The following is a 15803-nucleotide window of genomic DNA, read 5'->3' as shown; positions in this document are numbered from 1 at the left end:
GTAAGTAAGCATTTCATTGAAGATGAGTAGGTCAACAGACCACAATCAACAGCTTGATCGACTCTACGTGAAATAGATGTGTCGCGCTGCATGAGGCAAATGGTGGTCACCAGATACTGATCTACGCCCCTATGTTTAAAAAAAATGTATCTTTGGCCAGCATATTGTTATGAAAAAGGCATGGAGCAGGCCTCGAACCCTCGATCTTCTCGCCCGAAGTCCAGCGCGCTATCGGTTCAGTCCCAAAAGCATGCTCAGGCGGCAGAGTCAATATCGATATCCGCGCGTATAAACCCAGGGTCGTTGCATTATGTATCAGTATTCCTAGTCATCTGATCCACAGATTAGGGCCTAATGAATTTATTTCACTTGACTGATTTCCTTACATAAACTGTAATTCAATAAAATCTTTGAAATTGTTTCATGTTGTGTTTATATTTTTGTTCAGTACATTTGTAGACACAGTAGACCTACCCTAGTCCAATAATACACCTGAGACCTGTCAAAAGCATACTTCCTGTAGTGCTGACCATGATTTTTGACGATGAGAAATGTGATGGAATCGGGCTTGGTTGCATTTCCGCATGTAGATTTTGCCCAATAGTCGAAGGGGTGGGTTTACTAGGCTATCGGATTCACAAACACACGCACAAGACTTGGACAGTATACAGAAGGAGCCTCAAAATGTCGGGGTCTGCGTTTGAATCTCTGGAGAAGACATTGGAGAAACATATTCCAGATGAGGAATTGAAAGAAGTTAAACGAATCTTGTTTGGAAAAGAAACCAAGTGAGTTGTTGTCGAATTCTGCACGCAACATTATCCGGGTTAAAAAAATCCTGTCTGTAGGTTACTAGCCAGCAGATCCGACCCGCTTGTTTATAGCTGCACTAGGTCAGACAGTATTCCTGTACAGATTAAGACAACACGGAGCCGGCACGAGATATGACTCGGAAAACGTACCTCAATCGAGTGATGAGAAAGACATTGTACTCCGAAACGTCAATTCATCCCAATTTACATCGAAAGGATTGAAAGACTGCTATTTTTCCCGGAAAACTTTCCTTTTCGTCCTTTAATTTTTTTTTACTTTAATTTTTTGTAATATTTTTTTATTTATTAACAACAAGTCAATACATAAAGCACACGAGGGAACACAAGCATACATAGATTACAAACAATGGACAATCGAGCTAGGGGGTACAATATCACTTTACAATTACACAAGGACCTTAAGGGACATACATATACTTACAATTCTAACAGCTTTTTTGTTAGTAGAGCATTTAACCGTTTTAAATTACAGTTCAATTTATTTTTGTAGGGTACGAAAATGTGGTTTTCTGTTTGTAAATTTACATTTGTGTATATGAAATTTGGCCAAAAATATAATGAAATTAATTACATAAAAATGTTCAGCTTATTTCTATTGTATGTAAAGAATCCAAACAGTACATCTCTCCAAAATAGTGTAAAATCTTCATAAATGTGTTCAATTATAAACCTACTGATGTCTTGCCACAGTTTTCTTACATGCATACAATGCCCCAAAAAATGCAACACTGTTTCTGAGTGGTCATTACAAAAGGAGCAATTTGAGTTGATGTTTTCCTTAAACTTCTTCATATAGTGGTTGGCAGAACTTTGTCAATATTATAATTGCAAAACAACAGGAATTTAAGGCCACCAAAAGTAGAGAAGACATGATGAGGAATAAAATTGGGTCTTCTTAGGAATTGTTTTATCCAATTGATCTTAAAAGTATTATTTAAAGTAGTAAAGTTCAGAAAATTCAGTCCACCATTCTCATAAGTGTTCATTACAACAGTTTTCCTAATGTAATGGGTACGGTTTCTCCAAAGAAAGTTGAAAAGCATCTGGTCTATCTCCTTGCTTATTTTACGGTCAAGATATAAAGATAGAGCACCATATGTTAGTCTAGAGATACCTTCAGCCTGGGTTATTAGGACTCTACCTTTTAAAGATAAGTCTCTCTGTAGCCATTGATTTAGCTTCTGTTTTTTTAAATAAGAGGGTTAAAATTTAGTAAGCCTCTAGAATTCTGATCCTTTGTAATGGTTATGCCTAAATATGTAAGTTCTTCTTTTACTGGAATACCATAATATGAAGGTGTCACACAATCTTTGACAGCTATGAGTTCACATTTATTAATGTTAAGATATATTTCCTTTTCATCCTCATACTAGGTAGCAGAAGCCAAAGCAGTCATTTTGGAATGACAGTGTCAGCCAATCAGCTCCTTTGTGACACTCCCCAGTAGAAGTCCTCCATAGGAATGAATGGAATTTTACAGTTTTAAATTGACAAAATTGCATGTATTTAAGTATTTATTGTAGTTGGGACAGTAACATTAGTAATATAAAAATATATACTTTAAAGGAAATGTGTATATATATATATATATATTTTAATGTTTTTCAAACAGTACATCTCTCCACAATAGTGTAAAATCTTCATAAATGTGTTCAATTATAAACCTACTGATGTCTTGCCACAGATTTCTTACATGCATACAATGCCAAAAAAGATGCAACACTGTTTCTGGGTGGTCATTACAAAAGGAGCAATTTGAGTTGATGAATGGAATGAATGTATTTTTAAATCACATAATATATTTTAAAAGCATACATTAAGGTGTCTTTAAAATAATACATACATAATACAAAACAAATAGAGACATTAAAAAATGCATTTCTATTAGTGTCCAAAACATTTTTTTACAATGGTTGAGGTGCCAAGATGGAGACATGGTGGCTTCAACACAGCACCACCTATCAGTCATCTATTGTATGTATAAATCATTGAGTGCAATGCATTTCTCATCCCTGGATTGAGGTATGTTTTCCAAGCCATATCTCATATCTCGCACTGGCTCCTATGGCGTCTTAATCTACAGTGGAAGCCTGTCCAACCCTGGTGCAGCTGTAAGCAAGCGTGTCAGATCTGCTGGATAGTTGGCTAACAGAGAAAATAGATCAAGTTTCATAACTACTTGGACAGTATGTATGGCCACATTTTGACACTGCTAATATAAAGTGAAACATACAGGAAAATATTGCTGTCTTTTTTTTTCCTATCCAATGATTCCTTTTCACTATGATGTTCTGCATAGTGAGTTAATGATTTACAATCAAGTGGACTTTGACCAGTAGGTGTCCTTTCAACCTCTGTTGTATTTGTGCCTGTAGATGGGGGAAGTATTGAGCCTTTCACTGAGTATATGTTTGTTACACCCTGGCAGCCGTGTCCAAATTAAAGGGATAGTTAAATCAAAAACAATGTTTTGGTATTTTGTTAGTTAGCCAACTGTTATTACAATCACACAAAAATGCACTTGTTTGTAGGTTTTACTAGCAGTACATGTTTTGCTGAGGGTCTGTGAACTCAGATGAGAGTCAATGAAGTAATTGTTGTCTGGGTAATTAGGGTTGTCTGACCTTCTGGCCCTCCACATATTGATTTATTTCCTCCTTGAAACTAAAAGGTTTACAGCACATTTGACAATCTCTTGCAGGAAGTTGGTTCTACCAGCATGTGCAATGGAGGTAGCTTTGGAGAGGGACTTTGAGCTTCAGGGGTACATGTTTGAAGCTTCCACGGAGCAGCTCAGGACCCCGAGAATTGTCCGGGTGGGCCTCATTCAAAACCGCATCGTCCTGCCCACTGATGCCCCTGTCCTGGATCAGGTTAGAGAAGAATGACTACTTGGATTCCATTTAGTTTACCAACCAAAGCCTACTACAATATTGTTTAAAGCTATGGCTTTCTCTCTTCCTTCTCATTATATATGCATGTGAAGTTACAATTGCACTTTCAAGTCCTTGCTATGACCAGTGTTGAGAAGATGCATGAGGCTTGGTGACTGTGTTTATCCCTCTGCCCAGATCACAGCGCTCCACAAAAGGATTGGTGAGATGGTGGATGTGGCGGCCATGTGTGGGGTCAACATTGTCTGCTTTCAGGAGGCCTGGAGTGAGTGACATAACTAAATGTAGCCTAATTAAAGCTTATCAATGCTTTCCCAAAACTTTTCTTTGTGCAATTTGTTACAGAGTATACGGTAATTCCACTTTAAATAGGATACAAATTGTGCTTGTTCACTTTACAGTATCTGTAGAAATTATAACAGGGTGATATTGGATTAGCCAAGGTGATAGGATCTGGGTAAACGGCAGTAGGTTCATTTGTCCTTAATTGGTCATAGGGACGTCAGCAGCACACCAAACAGTCTGTTGTCCTATTTGTTTTGGCTCCTGAATGGCATTTTGATGTGTTGTGAATGAGGAGTGCATTACTCTGGTTCCTTAGAGTCTCCCAGTATAGAAACATACTAAACTCACCCCAAAGTGTCCCGCAAGGGAGGTGACCCCCATTCCCACAACTATTTACGGCATTGATAAGCGTACACAGAAGTTTGCACCAAAATGCTTCTCATGGTGTAAAGAAGGAACATGTGACAAATAGTTTGAGCATATTTTCTGTCCTCTGAGAGATGTACTTATTATATGCACCCAAAGTGATGTTTAACTGCCCTCTTGCCTTACTCTTACTGCCTTGAGTTTTTAGAGATGATCCTGCTTTGTTCCCCACCACAGCTATGCCCTTTGCTTTCTGTACCCGGGAGAAAGAACCGTGGACAGAATTTGCTGAGTCTGCAGAAGAAGGATACACTACCCGCTTCTGCCAAGAGGTGAGAGGTGAGAGGTGAGGTGAGGTGAGATGTCTAATGCAACACTGCTAGTGACTCATACTCTGAGAACAGTCAGAGTAGTAGCCATTTAATAGTATGGTTAGTAAGTATGCACAACTACACTGAAGTTTTACAAATTCCTTTTACAGCAACTAACAGATATGAAACAGTTAAATAATGTCATTGCATAGATTGGAGATTGGCATTGCTCCTTAGTGTATTATTTAGCATGTGAAATAATGTTCCATTATGATTCATTACAAGGCACATTCTACAACATTTATATAGGCCTAATTGTTGAATGTATACTGTTTTAAGAAACAGAGAGGTTGTACTGTAGGTTAGTTCGCAACCTAATGATATTGAATAATAATATTGAGTAATAATATTGAATGATAAATGTTTGCAGCGGGAATTCATGCTCAGCTTGGGGACTAAAACATGTTAAAAAAAACACCAGCTCCCATCGGAGATGAGCATTCCAGCATGTAGCAGTGCGCTGTTGTCCACAATACATCCCTGTATGTACACATACTGTATGTGTGCTGATAAAGATGGGCAATTCCAGCCTTGTGTCTTTGTATGATGACCCATGTCTAAAACTACTCTCGTTTGTCTTTAGCTGGCAAAGAAATACAATATGGTAGTGATATCGCCCATTTTGGAGCGAGAGGAGGTACACAACGTTCTGTGGAACACGGCAGTAGTGGTCTCTAACTCGGGCAGCGTGCTGGGTAAAACCAGGAAGAATCACATTCCCCGAGTGGGAGACTTCAACGAGGTCAGTACACTAATCAATCTTTTTTTATCAGCGATCAAACAATCAATAAACAATTGTATGTATACAGCCCAATTTGTCACAAAGTGACAAAACACCCAGTATACAGTACTGTATGTCTCACAGCTGGCCCTATGGATTCTTCCCATGGTGGTCTGTGCCTCTGTCCACAACCTATCCATGAACAAGGGAACTGGTTCCTTCTTTCACAGAATATGGTTTTCCAGTGAGCCTCAAGGAATTTAACAGTGAAAGCACACTGGCATTAGTTCAATTACAGGGTTCAGAGAGGGCTCTTGCATGTGTGGACAGCACACCTCCTACCCTACTTTACTGCCATACTTGCCGTGCAGTACATGCTGAGCTTTCTATGTCTGAAAGGTTATGTACACGTACAGTGCCTTCAGAAAATATTCAGACCCCTTTACTTTTTCCACAATTTGTTACGTTACAGCCTTATTCTAAAATGGATTAAAATATTTTTAATCTACACACAATACCCTCTAATGACAAAGCAAAAACAGACCCTTTACTCAGTACTTTGTTGATGCACCTTTGGCAGCGATTACAACCTCAAGTCTTCTCCGGTATGTTGCTACAAGCTTGACACACCTGTATTTGTGGAGTTTCTCCCATTCCTCTCTGCAGATCCTTTCAAGCTCTGTAAGGTTGGATGGGGAGTGTTGCTGCACAGCTATTGTCAGGTCTCTCCAGAGATGTTCGCTCGGGTTCAAGTCCGGGTTCTGGCTGGGCCATTCAAGGACATTCAGAGACTGAAAGTCACTCCTGCGTTGTCTTGGCTGTGTGCTTAGGGTTGTTGTCCTGTTGGAAGGTGAACCTTCGCCCCAGTCTGAGGTCCTGAGCGCTTTGGAGCAGGTTTTAATCAAGGATCTTTCTGTACTTTGCTCTGTTCATCTTTCCCTCGATCCTGACTAGTCTCCCAGTCTATTCCTCTGTAAAACATCCCCACAGCATGATGCTGCCAACACCATGCTTCACCGTAGGGATTGTGCCAGGTTTCCTCCAGACTTGACACTTGGCATTCAAGCCAAAGAGTTCAATTTTGGTTTCATCAGACCAGAGAATCTTGTTTCTCATGGTCTGAGAGTCTTTAGAGGCCTTTTGGAAAACTCCAAGCGGGCTGTCATGTGCCTTTTACTGAGGAGTGGTTTCCACCTGGCCACTCTACCGTAAAGGCCTGATTGGTTGAGTGCTGCAGAGATTGTTGTCCTTCTGGAAGGTTCTCCCATCTCCACAGATGAACTCTGGAACTCTGTCAGAGTGACAATCAGGGTCTTGGTCACCTCCCTGACCAAGACCCTTCTCCCCTGATTACTCAGTTTGGCCGGGCAGCCTGCTCTAGGAAGTATTTTGGTGGTTCCAAACTTCTTCCATGTAAGAATGATGGAGGCCACTGTGTTCTTGGGGACCTTCAATACTGCAGACAATTTTTGGTACCCTTCTCCAGATCTGTGCCTCGACACAATCCTGTCTCTGCGCTCTATGGACAATTCCTTCGACCTCATGGCTTAGTTTTTGCTCTGACATGCACTGTCAACTGTGGGACCTTATATAGACAGATGTGTGCCTTTTCAATCATGTCCAATCAATTGAATTTACCACAGGGGGACTCCAGTGAAGTTGTAGAAACATCTGAAGGATGATCAATGGAAACAGGATGCATCTGAGCTGCTGCCAACACACTGATTCAACTCCAGCCACTTTAATAATGTGAATTGATGGAAATTGATGTAAAATATATCACCAGCCACTTTAAACAATGCTACCTAATATAATGTTTACATACCCTACATTACTCATCTCGTATATGTATATACTGTACTCGATACCATCTACTGCATCTTGCCTATGCCGTTCTGTACCATCACTCATTCATATATCTTTATGTACATATTCTTTATCCCTTTACACTAGTGTGTATAAGGTAGGAGTTTTGGAATTGTTAGGTTAGATTACTCATTGGTTATTACTACATTGTCAGAACTAGAAGCACAAGCGTTTCGCTACACTCGCATTAACATCTGCTAACCATGTGTATGTGACAAATACATTTTATTTGATTTTGATTTTGATTTGAGCTCAATTTCGAGTCTCATAGCAAAGGGTCTGAATACTTATGTAAATAAGGTATTTCAGTAGTTTTTTTGGCAAAAAAAAATCTAAAAACCTGTTTTCACTTTTTCATTATGGGGTGTAGATTGCTGAGGATTTTTTTATTTATTTAATCAATTGTAGAGTAAGGATGTAACGTAACAAAATGTGGAAAAAGTCAATGGGTCTGAATACTTTCCGAATGCACTGTAAGTGTACAACAAGTTCTGAGCAGATCACCGTGTACATATTAATCGAATCGTGTCCTATTTGTTTATCAAACAGTAAGTCCTAATGTCCAGCTCCCACAATGGTGTATTTAGGAAGACATGGGTGCACGCTCATTTCGGGCAATTTTCAATAAGTCATGTCATCCACTAAACCTATTTACAAGTCAATGGAATCTGCATACTCATGCAGACGACATGGCATGTATGACATGTTCATTGCTCATGTTTATTGTCCTACACTGACACCTACAGCATCAACAATTTCCTTAACCTCTACATGTCTAATGTATTTCTATGAGATTTTATTTGAACCTTCTTTGATTTTTTGTCTTTTGTTTCTATATTTCCTTACATGTAACCGTGTTATGCCCACCTCTTACATGTTTCTATGGAAGATATACTGTACTCCATGCAGATATGCACAGACTTTTGCTTTGCCATATTTTTCTTCCCTCTCTAACTCAGTCCACATATTACATGGAGGGAAACACTGGCCACAAAGTGTTTCAGACCCAGTTTGGAAAGATTGCTGTGAACATCTGCTATGGGCGCCATCACCCTCTCAACTGGTTCATGTACAGCATGAATGGAGCAGAGATCATCTTCAACCCCTCTGCAACAGTTGGAGGACTCAGTGAGCCCATGTGGTCAATCGAGGCTAGGAATGCAGCTATAGCAAACCACTGCTTCACCTGTGGAATCAACCGTGTTGGGACAGTAAGTGCCACCAAAGACAGGATTATTTTGTTACACATCTTTCTCTATTACAACCACCTAACATTGAGCCAAGTCCTAGAGGCATTGTAACATCTATTCTATGCTGCCCCCTACTGCCTCCATAGTCCAATTATCTACAGTATACTGGTATTCCTTCTATTGTGTATAGCCATATATGCCACTGCTAGACTTCACAGCTGGTGTAAATTACATGATGTATGTGCCATCATGATTCTCTTTCTGACAAGGATATCTCTTGTTTTACGTAGGAGCACTTTAACAATGAGTTCACCTCTGGGGATGGAAAAAAAGGTATGAATCTTTTAGTCTTTTTTTAGGACAGCGTAATATCATGCATATTACTTTGTCCTCTCCTGCCTTATCCTGTCTGTGACAAAATATAATCATATGCATATCTCTATTTCAACTCACCACTGCATCTTTCTGTCAAGAATTTTACATGGATGTACACTACCGTGGGATCAGGTAGCAATGTCCTTGTTTTTGAAAGAAAAGCACATTTTTTGCCCGTTAACATAACATCAAAATTATCAGAAATACATTGTTTTAATGTTGTAAATTACTATTGTAGCTGGAAATGCCTCATTATCAGCAACCATCACTCCTGTGTTCCAATGGTACGTTGTGTTAGCTAATCCAAGTTTATAATTTTAAAGGCTAATTGATCATTAGAAAACACTTTTGCCATTATGTTAGCACAGCTGAAAACTGTTGTCCTGATTAAAGAAGCAATAAAACTGGCCTTCTTTAGACTAGTTGAGTATTTGGAGCATCAGCATTTGTGGGTTTGATTACAGGCTCAAAATGGCCAGAAACAAATAACTTTCTTCTGAAACTCGTCAGTCTATTTTTGTTCAGAGAAATGAAGGCTACTCCATGCGAGAAATTGCGAAGAAACTAAAGATCTTGTACAACAATGTGTACTACTCCCTTCACAGAACAGCTCAAACTGGCTCTAACCAGAAAAGAAAGAGGAGTGGGAGGCCCCGGGGGCAAAACTGAGCAAGAGGACAAGTACATTAGAGTGTCTCGTTTGAGAAACAGATGCCTCACAAGTCCTCAACTGGCTGCTTCATTAAATAGTACCCGCAAAACACCAGTCTCAACGTCAACAGTGAAGAGGCGACTCTGGGATGCTGGCCTTCTAGGCAGAGTTCCTCTTTCCAGTGTCTGCTATTTTGCCCATCTTAATATTTTCTTTTTATTGGCCAGTCTGAGATATGCCTTTTTCTTTCCAACTCTGCCTAGAAGGCCAGCATCCCAGAGTCGCCTCTTCACTATTGCCATTGAGACTAGTGTTTTTCTGGTACTATTTAATGAAGCTGCCAGTTGAGGATTTGTGATGCGTCTGTTTCCCATTAAGACCATTCTTGATTCACATGGGAAACTGTTGAGTGTGAAAAACCCAGCAGCGTTGCAGTTCTCGACACAAACCAGTGTGCCTGGCACCTACTACAATACCCCATTCAAAGGCACTTAAATATTTTGTCTTGCCCATTCACCCTCTGAATGGCACACAGACTGTACACAATCCATGTCTCAAGGCTTAGAAATACTTCTTTAACCTGTCTCCTCCTCTTCATCTACACTGATTTGAAGTGGATTTAACAAATTACATCAAGACTGATTCACCTGGTCAGTCTGTCTTGGAAAGAGACGGTTTTCTTAATGTTTTGTATACTTTGTGTAAGTGAATTTGCCCAAATACTTTTGGTTCCCTAAAATGGGAGGACTATGTACAAACAGTGCTGTAATTTGTAAACGGTTCACCCGATATGGAGGAAAATACCTTCAAATTAAAGCTGACAGCCTGCACGTTAACCTCATATTCATTGTATCATCCAAAGTGCTGGAGTACAGAGCCAAAACAACAAATGTGTCACTATCCAAACACTTTTGATCCTCACTGTATGAGCCATACCCCAAAAGCAAAGTGTCTGCTTGCTGTTGACACTCAGAACAGGCCTGGGGAAAGCAGCCAAGTCAACAAGTGTCATGTTTCTGAACGTCATATCCATACTCATATCCAAAGACTTCATTACCCATGTGTAAAGTGTCAGTTTGAACATGCAGTCCTGCCCTACTCTTGTTACACGTAGGTGAAATTAGACCAGGTAGACACGAGCCATCTGTCATTCAGTTGGGATTCCTCTGACTAGTATTATTGAAAAACTCATTGTCAACTAGAGTCCTGTCTTTGTTCTTTTATAGCTCACCAAGATTTCGGGTACTTCTATGGGTCAAGCTATGTTGCTGCTCCGGATGGCAGCCGCTCACCAGGCCTGTCCAGAACCCGTGACGGACTCCTTGTGACCGAAATGGACCTCAACCTGACCAGGCAAATCAGTGACAAATGGAGTTTTAAGGTGAACTACTTTCATAAGAACCTTATTTCACAAGAATTGTACATACCGTGGGCCATCATTTACATGATTTCAGCTCACGTTTTTGGTAGTAATAGCTGTTCATTGCGTCCTTATTGGAAATGCATGTTTGCCTAACAGACATCACTATCTGGTCTACCTTTCAGTTTGGCGATAACACAACCCTTGTCTATTACCGTACATTTGCATGAAGTAGTTTGCACGGTAACTATTTGCAGATGACTGGGAGGTATGGAGAGTATGCAGAGGAGCTCACCAGGGCCACCAAGCAGGACTTCAAACCCAACATTATCAAGGAGTAGAAGATCCATGCGTTCTGAAGGGACCTCTACATGGAGACTGGCTGCACTGTAGACATGAAGTCACTGTTGAGGCAGACATGTCTAGTGCCATCAAGAGTATGAACAGACCAATTAAGCCAGCCATTTGTTAAAATTATTTTATTGATTACAGTACATAATTGGAATTGTAAGAAAAAAAGTTCGCAATTTTAATAGATAACAAGTACACAACCAGGAATAAATTGTCTTCCCACCCAATTAGTAGATTGGTAAAATATCTTGTTAAAATATAAATTAAATAATACATAATTATGGCTGGTACAAATACCATAGTGCAATATCATCCATGATAGCAAAATGTAAAAATAAATGTTGAATGAGAATTAAATAAAGATGTGTTGTCTCTACTTGATTGCAGTTTTCAACAGAGAACATCTTATGATCGAAATCCTTTAAAACCTTACTGTAGCGTTGTCATACACTGAAGAAAAACCTACAAAGCATCCATACCCCGTACTGAGTATCAGACTTTACACTGTCTCCATTCTCTCTTTTTTCTAACTTAAAGAGCATGGAGATTGAGGCATGTAGTGCAACCCTAAAAAGGGACCTTCCGATGAAAACGAAGTTAACTGATTAACTGGTATACACAACAAGAGCAAAGTCTGTTCAAAGCAGCTGGCTGAGGTTGAACATGATGTTCCGATTGCCGACATCTAAGCCTGCCGGGCAGATTTGGTTCCATAAACAGGCTATTGGTTGAGGCGTTTTGAATTAAGAAAATGAGTTTGAAATGGGTTTGCCATCGTAGTACAACACATCAGACTTCATGAACATTAATTACCTGAGTCCTTCAAAAACAATTTTCCCTCTATTCCGTTATTAGCAAATTCTAAATAATAAGTTAAGTTTAACAAACAGACATGCCACCAAAGGTCTCTTCACGTTCCCCAAGTCAAGAACAGACTATGGGAGGCGCATAGTACTATGTAGAGCTCTGGCAGCATGGAACTCCACATCAGGTAACCGATGCAAGCAGTAGAATTAGATTTGAAAAAACATAAAAATACACCTTATGGAACAGCGGGGACTGTGAAGAGACACACACACATACACATGATAAGACACACACTCTACACACACGTACACATGGATGTTGTATTGTAAATATGTGATAGTGGAGTAGTGGACTGAGGGAACACTATATGTATTGGGCAAAGTGTTATGAACATGGCCCATCAGACTTGCATGACAAATAGCATGACACCAGAATAAACCATTAAGAAAGCATCATGTTGCCGTAAGCCCTCGTATGTGCAAGCCCTCGTATGTGCATTGTTTTGCCCTCGTCTCCAAGTTAAGAAACAACTTGTGTCATTGGCATTTTGTCCACTCAGCATTAGGAATAGGATTTATAGGCTTGCACTGCTAAATATTTCACAATGTCAATTGGTAGAATCAACTAAAACTAAACAAAAGGGGACACTGTCAAAATGTATTCTATTTCATCTATCTGCTTGTCCCCCAACCAACATAAAAACAACACTTGCTTTGTGGATCTCTTCAGCTGTTATTCCTTTAGACACTGACGACTAGCATGGGCTATGTGTGGTGACGTTGGAGTGGTGTTGTATGTTCTGTGAGCAATCAGCCATGTTAGCACTGGAGTGGACAGCCCAGGCCCATCTACAACACTGGGCCAGAGCTGGAACCAGCAGTCCCTGTTCAGGGACCTGTAGACCCACTGTTGTGTCATCATAGTGAGGATGGGACGCTATGATGATGTGGAGACCATCTGCATCGTCATCTGCACCGCCACCATCAGCTCTCCTTGAAGATGAACAGAATATCCTCATCTGTCCCGTAGCTCATTCGAGCCTCTTCAAAGTTACTAATGCTGGTGCAACACACGCCTGCAAGTAAAACACCCAAAGGCTTTCTGTCAATGTGATATTTTCACTCTTACTCAATTTCCCTGTGCTTACTGACGAGAACATGGACAACCTTTCACCCTCTGGTTACATGTTCATGCAATGCACCATGCAGAGGTCAGGTGTCAATGTTATTGTGTAATTTATTAAGAAGTGTTTAAATGTAGAACTTCAATGCTCAAAATACAATGTGATTTATTCCACACTTATAATTAATGATATATGGGTCTGGTATGTCAGTGGCCCTGTTAACTGTTAGAGATGTGTAGAGGGACCACTCACGGTCTGAGTAGGCAGGGTTGTTGTAGAAGATGCAGCCGCTGCTCCGGTTGAAGCCGCACACCACCACGAAGTGACCCTGGTATTCTGGCTTCCTGCAGAAGCACTTCTGGCCCACAGGCAGGAAACAGCAGTACTTGACAGGCGGAGAGCAGAGTTCACACACCAGAACCACAGCGTTGACCAGCACTATGGCCACATGGCTCAGGTCAACATGTTCCTGGATTTCCTGAATTGTCACAGAGCTACAGGTGACATTGAAAAAGGGAGAAAGTTAGGATCTGTTAGTTATTCTCTCTCTACGTCTGGAAAACAACTATTACTAACCAGACAAGCTGGTAGTTTTGGAACAATTTGTCTTTATTCTTCACAAAGTTAATTAACCATTGTTTCACCACGACATTCTTGCTCTCAGCCTTAAGGAAGAGTTTGTTCACTCTGTCTTCCTCAGTGTCAAAATGCTTTTTGTAGAAGGACTGGAAAAAGATGAAAGTAACAAACACATGATAAGAGTCTCAGGTTAATTAATTAAGGATATTTGTTATGGTGGGCTACATCAAAAAAGGTGTGATGGGTCCGCACTCAAAAAGATGTTGCATAAAGCTTACTTCATTTTTACAATCGTTTTATTTATTTCACTAATTTCATCAGGGACATTTTAGCAGCCGCCTTCTACACACTGAAGAATGCTGCAAAGCCGAAACATCTGTGTACATTATCCCTGATGCAATGAAAAAAAAAGCTATGCGGCATCTTTTTGAGTGTGAATTCACAGGTTCTATGCACCAACCAAACTTCCGGAAGAGCACAATGGTCTCCTTTTAATGGGTACATGACAATGAAATATACTTATACATTATAACTGTTGTACTTCTTGTGATGGTCTACAAAGTGTTGCCTCGTTACCTGATTCCTGAAGCCCTTGTCAACACCCAGTGTCTGAGTGCAGAAGCGGTACCTGACCCCCAGCTGGCACATGAGGTAGGCCAAGTCAATTGTCCACACGCTCTTTGTCAGCTTCAGCTCCCAGCAAGCACCCTGAAACTCCTCATCACTCACAGGGTGGAGGTACCTGCCAAATCATGGACAAAAAGTGACACTTGCATGATGAGGTCTTCAGCATCACAATTTTCTGTATCTACTGTAGTTAAAATGCCGACACATGCATGCCTGTGTACCGTGTATGTAAAGTATATGACGAAATGTTCCCGTACTTCAAAACCATTCTTGCGCAGGCTAATCCACAGTCCCAGTGGTACAGCTGCCGAATGACAGGTACATTCAGCAGAATGGCATCACCTGTCAAAAACAAGATATGAGGCTGATGCAAAGAAGTACACAATCATAGATACTGGTCCTCACCTGGGCCTAAATCTGTCTGTTACTTGCTGTTCTGGCAAGCTTCTCTAAATTAATTCAAATCATGTTTACAGAACTAGCTAGCTAGTTAATTAATGTTTTTCTCGTGGATTGGAAATTCCTTTAGCACCACTGATATAGAAAGCAAGTAGTATTCACATGTGACAATGTCATGAAATGGACGGTGTGCTTTTGCTCCACTGTTTACATTGGTGGCTAGCTAGCTAACGTTAGCTAAATTAAGTGGGGTCAACTACCAAACTCTACATTTCAAAATCACTCTCTTGCTAGAACATAACTACATTTACCTGACATTCTGTTGGATTGTTCTTTGCTGCTAGATGCAAAACCCAAGTTAGTCAGACTTGTTTACAGATGGTAGCTAGCTAATTCTCCGGAGTTGGATTGCCTCATGAGGGTGTTGGCTAGGACTGTCTAGCTAACAACGAAATTAGCTTACCCTAACAGATAACGTTAGCATTATTCACATCTGGTAGGTCGACTTGATGGTCGATTCGCTCACTAAGTTAACGGTTAGATCCTTCAAAGTGGTAGCTACAGCTTTGACGTATGTGAACTGTTGAGGAATGGTTTCTAGTGTACACAGACAGTTCTGTTCAGCTAGCTAGTAAGCTAACTGGCCATATGGTTATATTCAGAGAAAACTACAAACAAAACGCCACTGAAGAGTGCAAGAATAACTAAGGTCTTCTGGGTCAAGGATTTTTGGACTCTTCAGCATAACAGTTCCGCTTTGTAAATTAATAATTAGGCGAAAACGATGGACAATGTGCACAATTATCTATAAATGTTATACTAGTTATGATATAAATAATAATTAAAGTATTTAAATTAGATACGTGTTTTATTTATTTATTCTTTTTTCAAGACTGTCAACAATGTTTATTTTTTTGTATGTACTCTAATGTATTGTATGTACTGTAATTTATTGCATCATACACAATTTCTCTACGTTGTGTTGCAGTATAAGGGGGGTGTCT

At 40.1% G+C, this 15803-nt stretch overlaps 2 protein-coding genes across 3 annotated transcripts; one reads left to right on the top strand and one right to left on the bottom strand.

Moving 5' to 3' along the window:
- The first annotated feature begins 610 nt into the window (after positions 1 to 610).
- Positions 611 to 11640, top strand: upb1 (ureidopropionase, beta). The gene is made up of 9 exons (XM_046350399.1): positions 611 to 788; positions 3535 to 3706; positions 3905 to 3992; positions 4616 to 4710; positions 5333 to 5491; positions 8296 to 8547; positions 8817 to 8859; positions 10780 to 10934; positions 11171 to 11640. The coding sequence occupies exons 1-9, from the start codon at positions 685 to 687 to the stop codon at positions 11252 to 11254; spliced, it is 1152 nt and encodes a 383-aa protein (XP_046206355.1). The 5' UTR covers positions 611 to 684; the 3' UTR covers positions 11255 to 11640.
- Positions 11378 to 15503, bottom strand: LOC124036177 (protein GUCD1-like). Of its 2 annotated transcripts, none has more exons than XM_046350401.1 (6): positions 15111 to 15503; positions 14658 to 14742; positions 14350 to 14515; positions 13828 to 13919; positions 13447 to 13688; positions 11378 to 13146 (listed from the first exon to the last, which is right to left on the bottom strand). In XM_046350401.1, exons 1-6 carry the CDS (start codon positions 15115 to 15117, stop codon positions 13055 to 13057), a joined length of 684 nt encoding a protein of 227 aa, XP_046206357.1. In that variant the 5' UTR covers positions 15118 to 15503; the 3' UTR covers positions 11378 to 13054. The 2 variants fall into 2 exon arrangements, with proteins under 2 accessions (XP_046206357.1, XP_046206358.1); XM_046350402.1 differs by having other exon boundaries at positions 15263 to 15502.
- Positions 15504 to 15803: the final 300 nt, after the last annotated feature.

This window comes from Oncorhynchus gorbuscha, linkage group LG05 (genome assembly GCF_021184085.1).
Source record: "Oncorhynchus gorbuscha isolate QuinsamMale2020 ecotype Even-year linkage group LG05, OgorEven_v1.0, whole genome shotgun sequence".
Classification (NCBI taxonomy): domain Eukaryota; kingdom Metazoa; phylum Chordata; class Actinopteri; order Salmoniformes; family Salmonidae; genus Oncorhynchus; species Oncorhynchus gorbuscha.
This window is presented reverse-complemented; position numbering and strand designations above follow the sequence as displayed.

Excerpts from the sequence above, each read along its gene's own strand:
- upb1 (XM_046350399.1), top strand. The coding sequence starts at position 685 with ATGTCGGGGTCTGCGTTTGAATCTCTGGAGAAGACATTGGAGAAACAT. Across the intron at positions 3,707-3,904 it reads ATGCCCCTGTCCTGGATCAG|ATCACAGCGCTCCACAAAAG; the intron begins GTTAGAGAAGAA and ends CCCTCTGCCCAG. Across the intron at positions 3,993-4,615 it reads CTGCTTTCAGGAGGCCTGGA|CTATGCCCTTTGCTTTCTGT; the intron begins GTGAGTGACATA and ends TCCCCACCACAG.
- LOC124036177 (XM_046350401.1), bottom strand. Across the intron at positions 14,516-14,657 it reads TGCGCAAGAATGGTTTTGAA|GTACCTCCACCCTGTGAGTG; the intron begins GTACGGGAACAT and ends ATGATTTGGCAG. Across the intron at positions 13,147-13,446 it reads CAACCCTGCCTACTCAGACC|GCGTGTGTTGCACCAGCATT; the intron begins GTGAGTGGTCCC and ends TTTTACTTGCAG.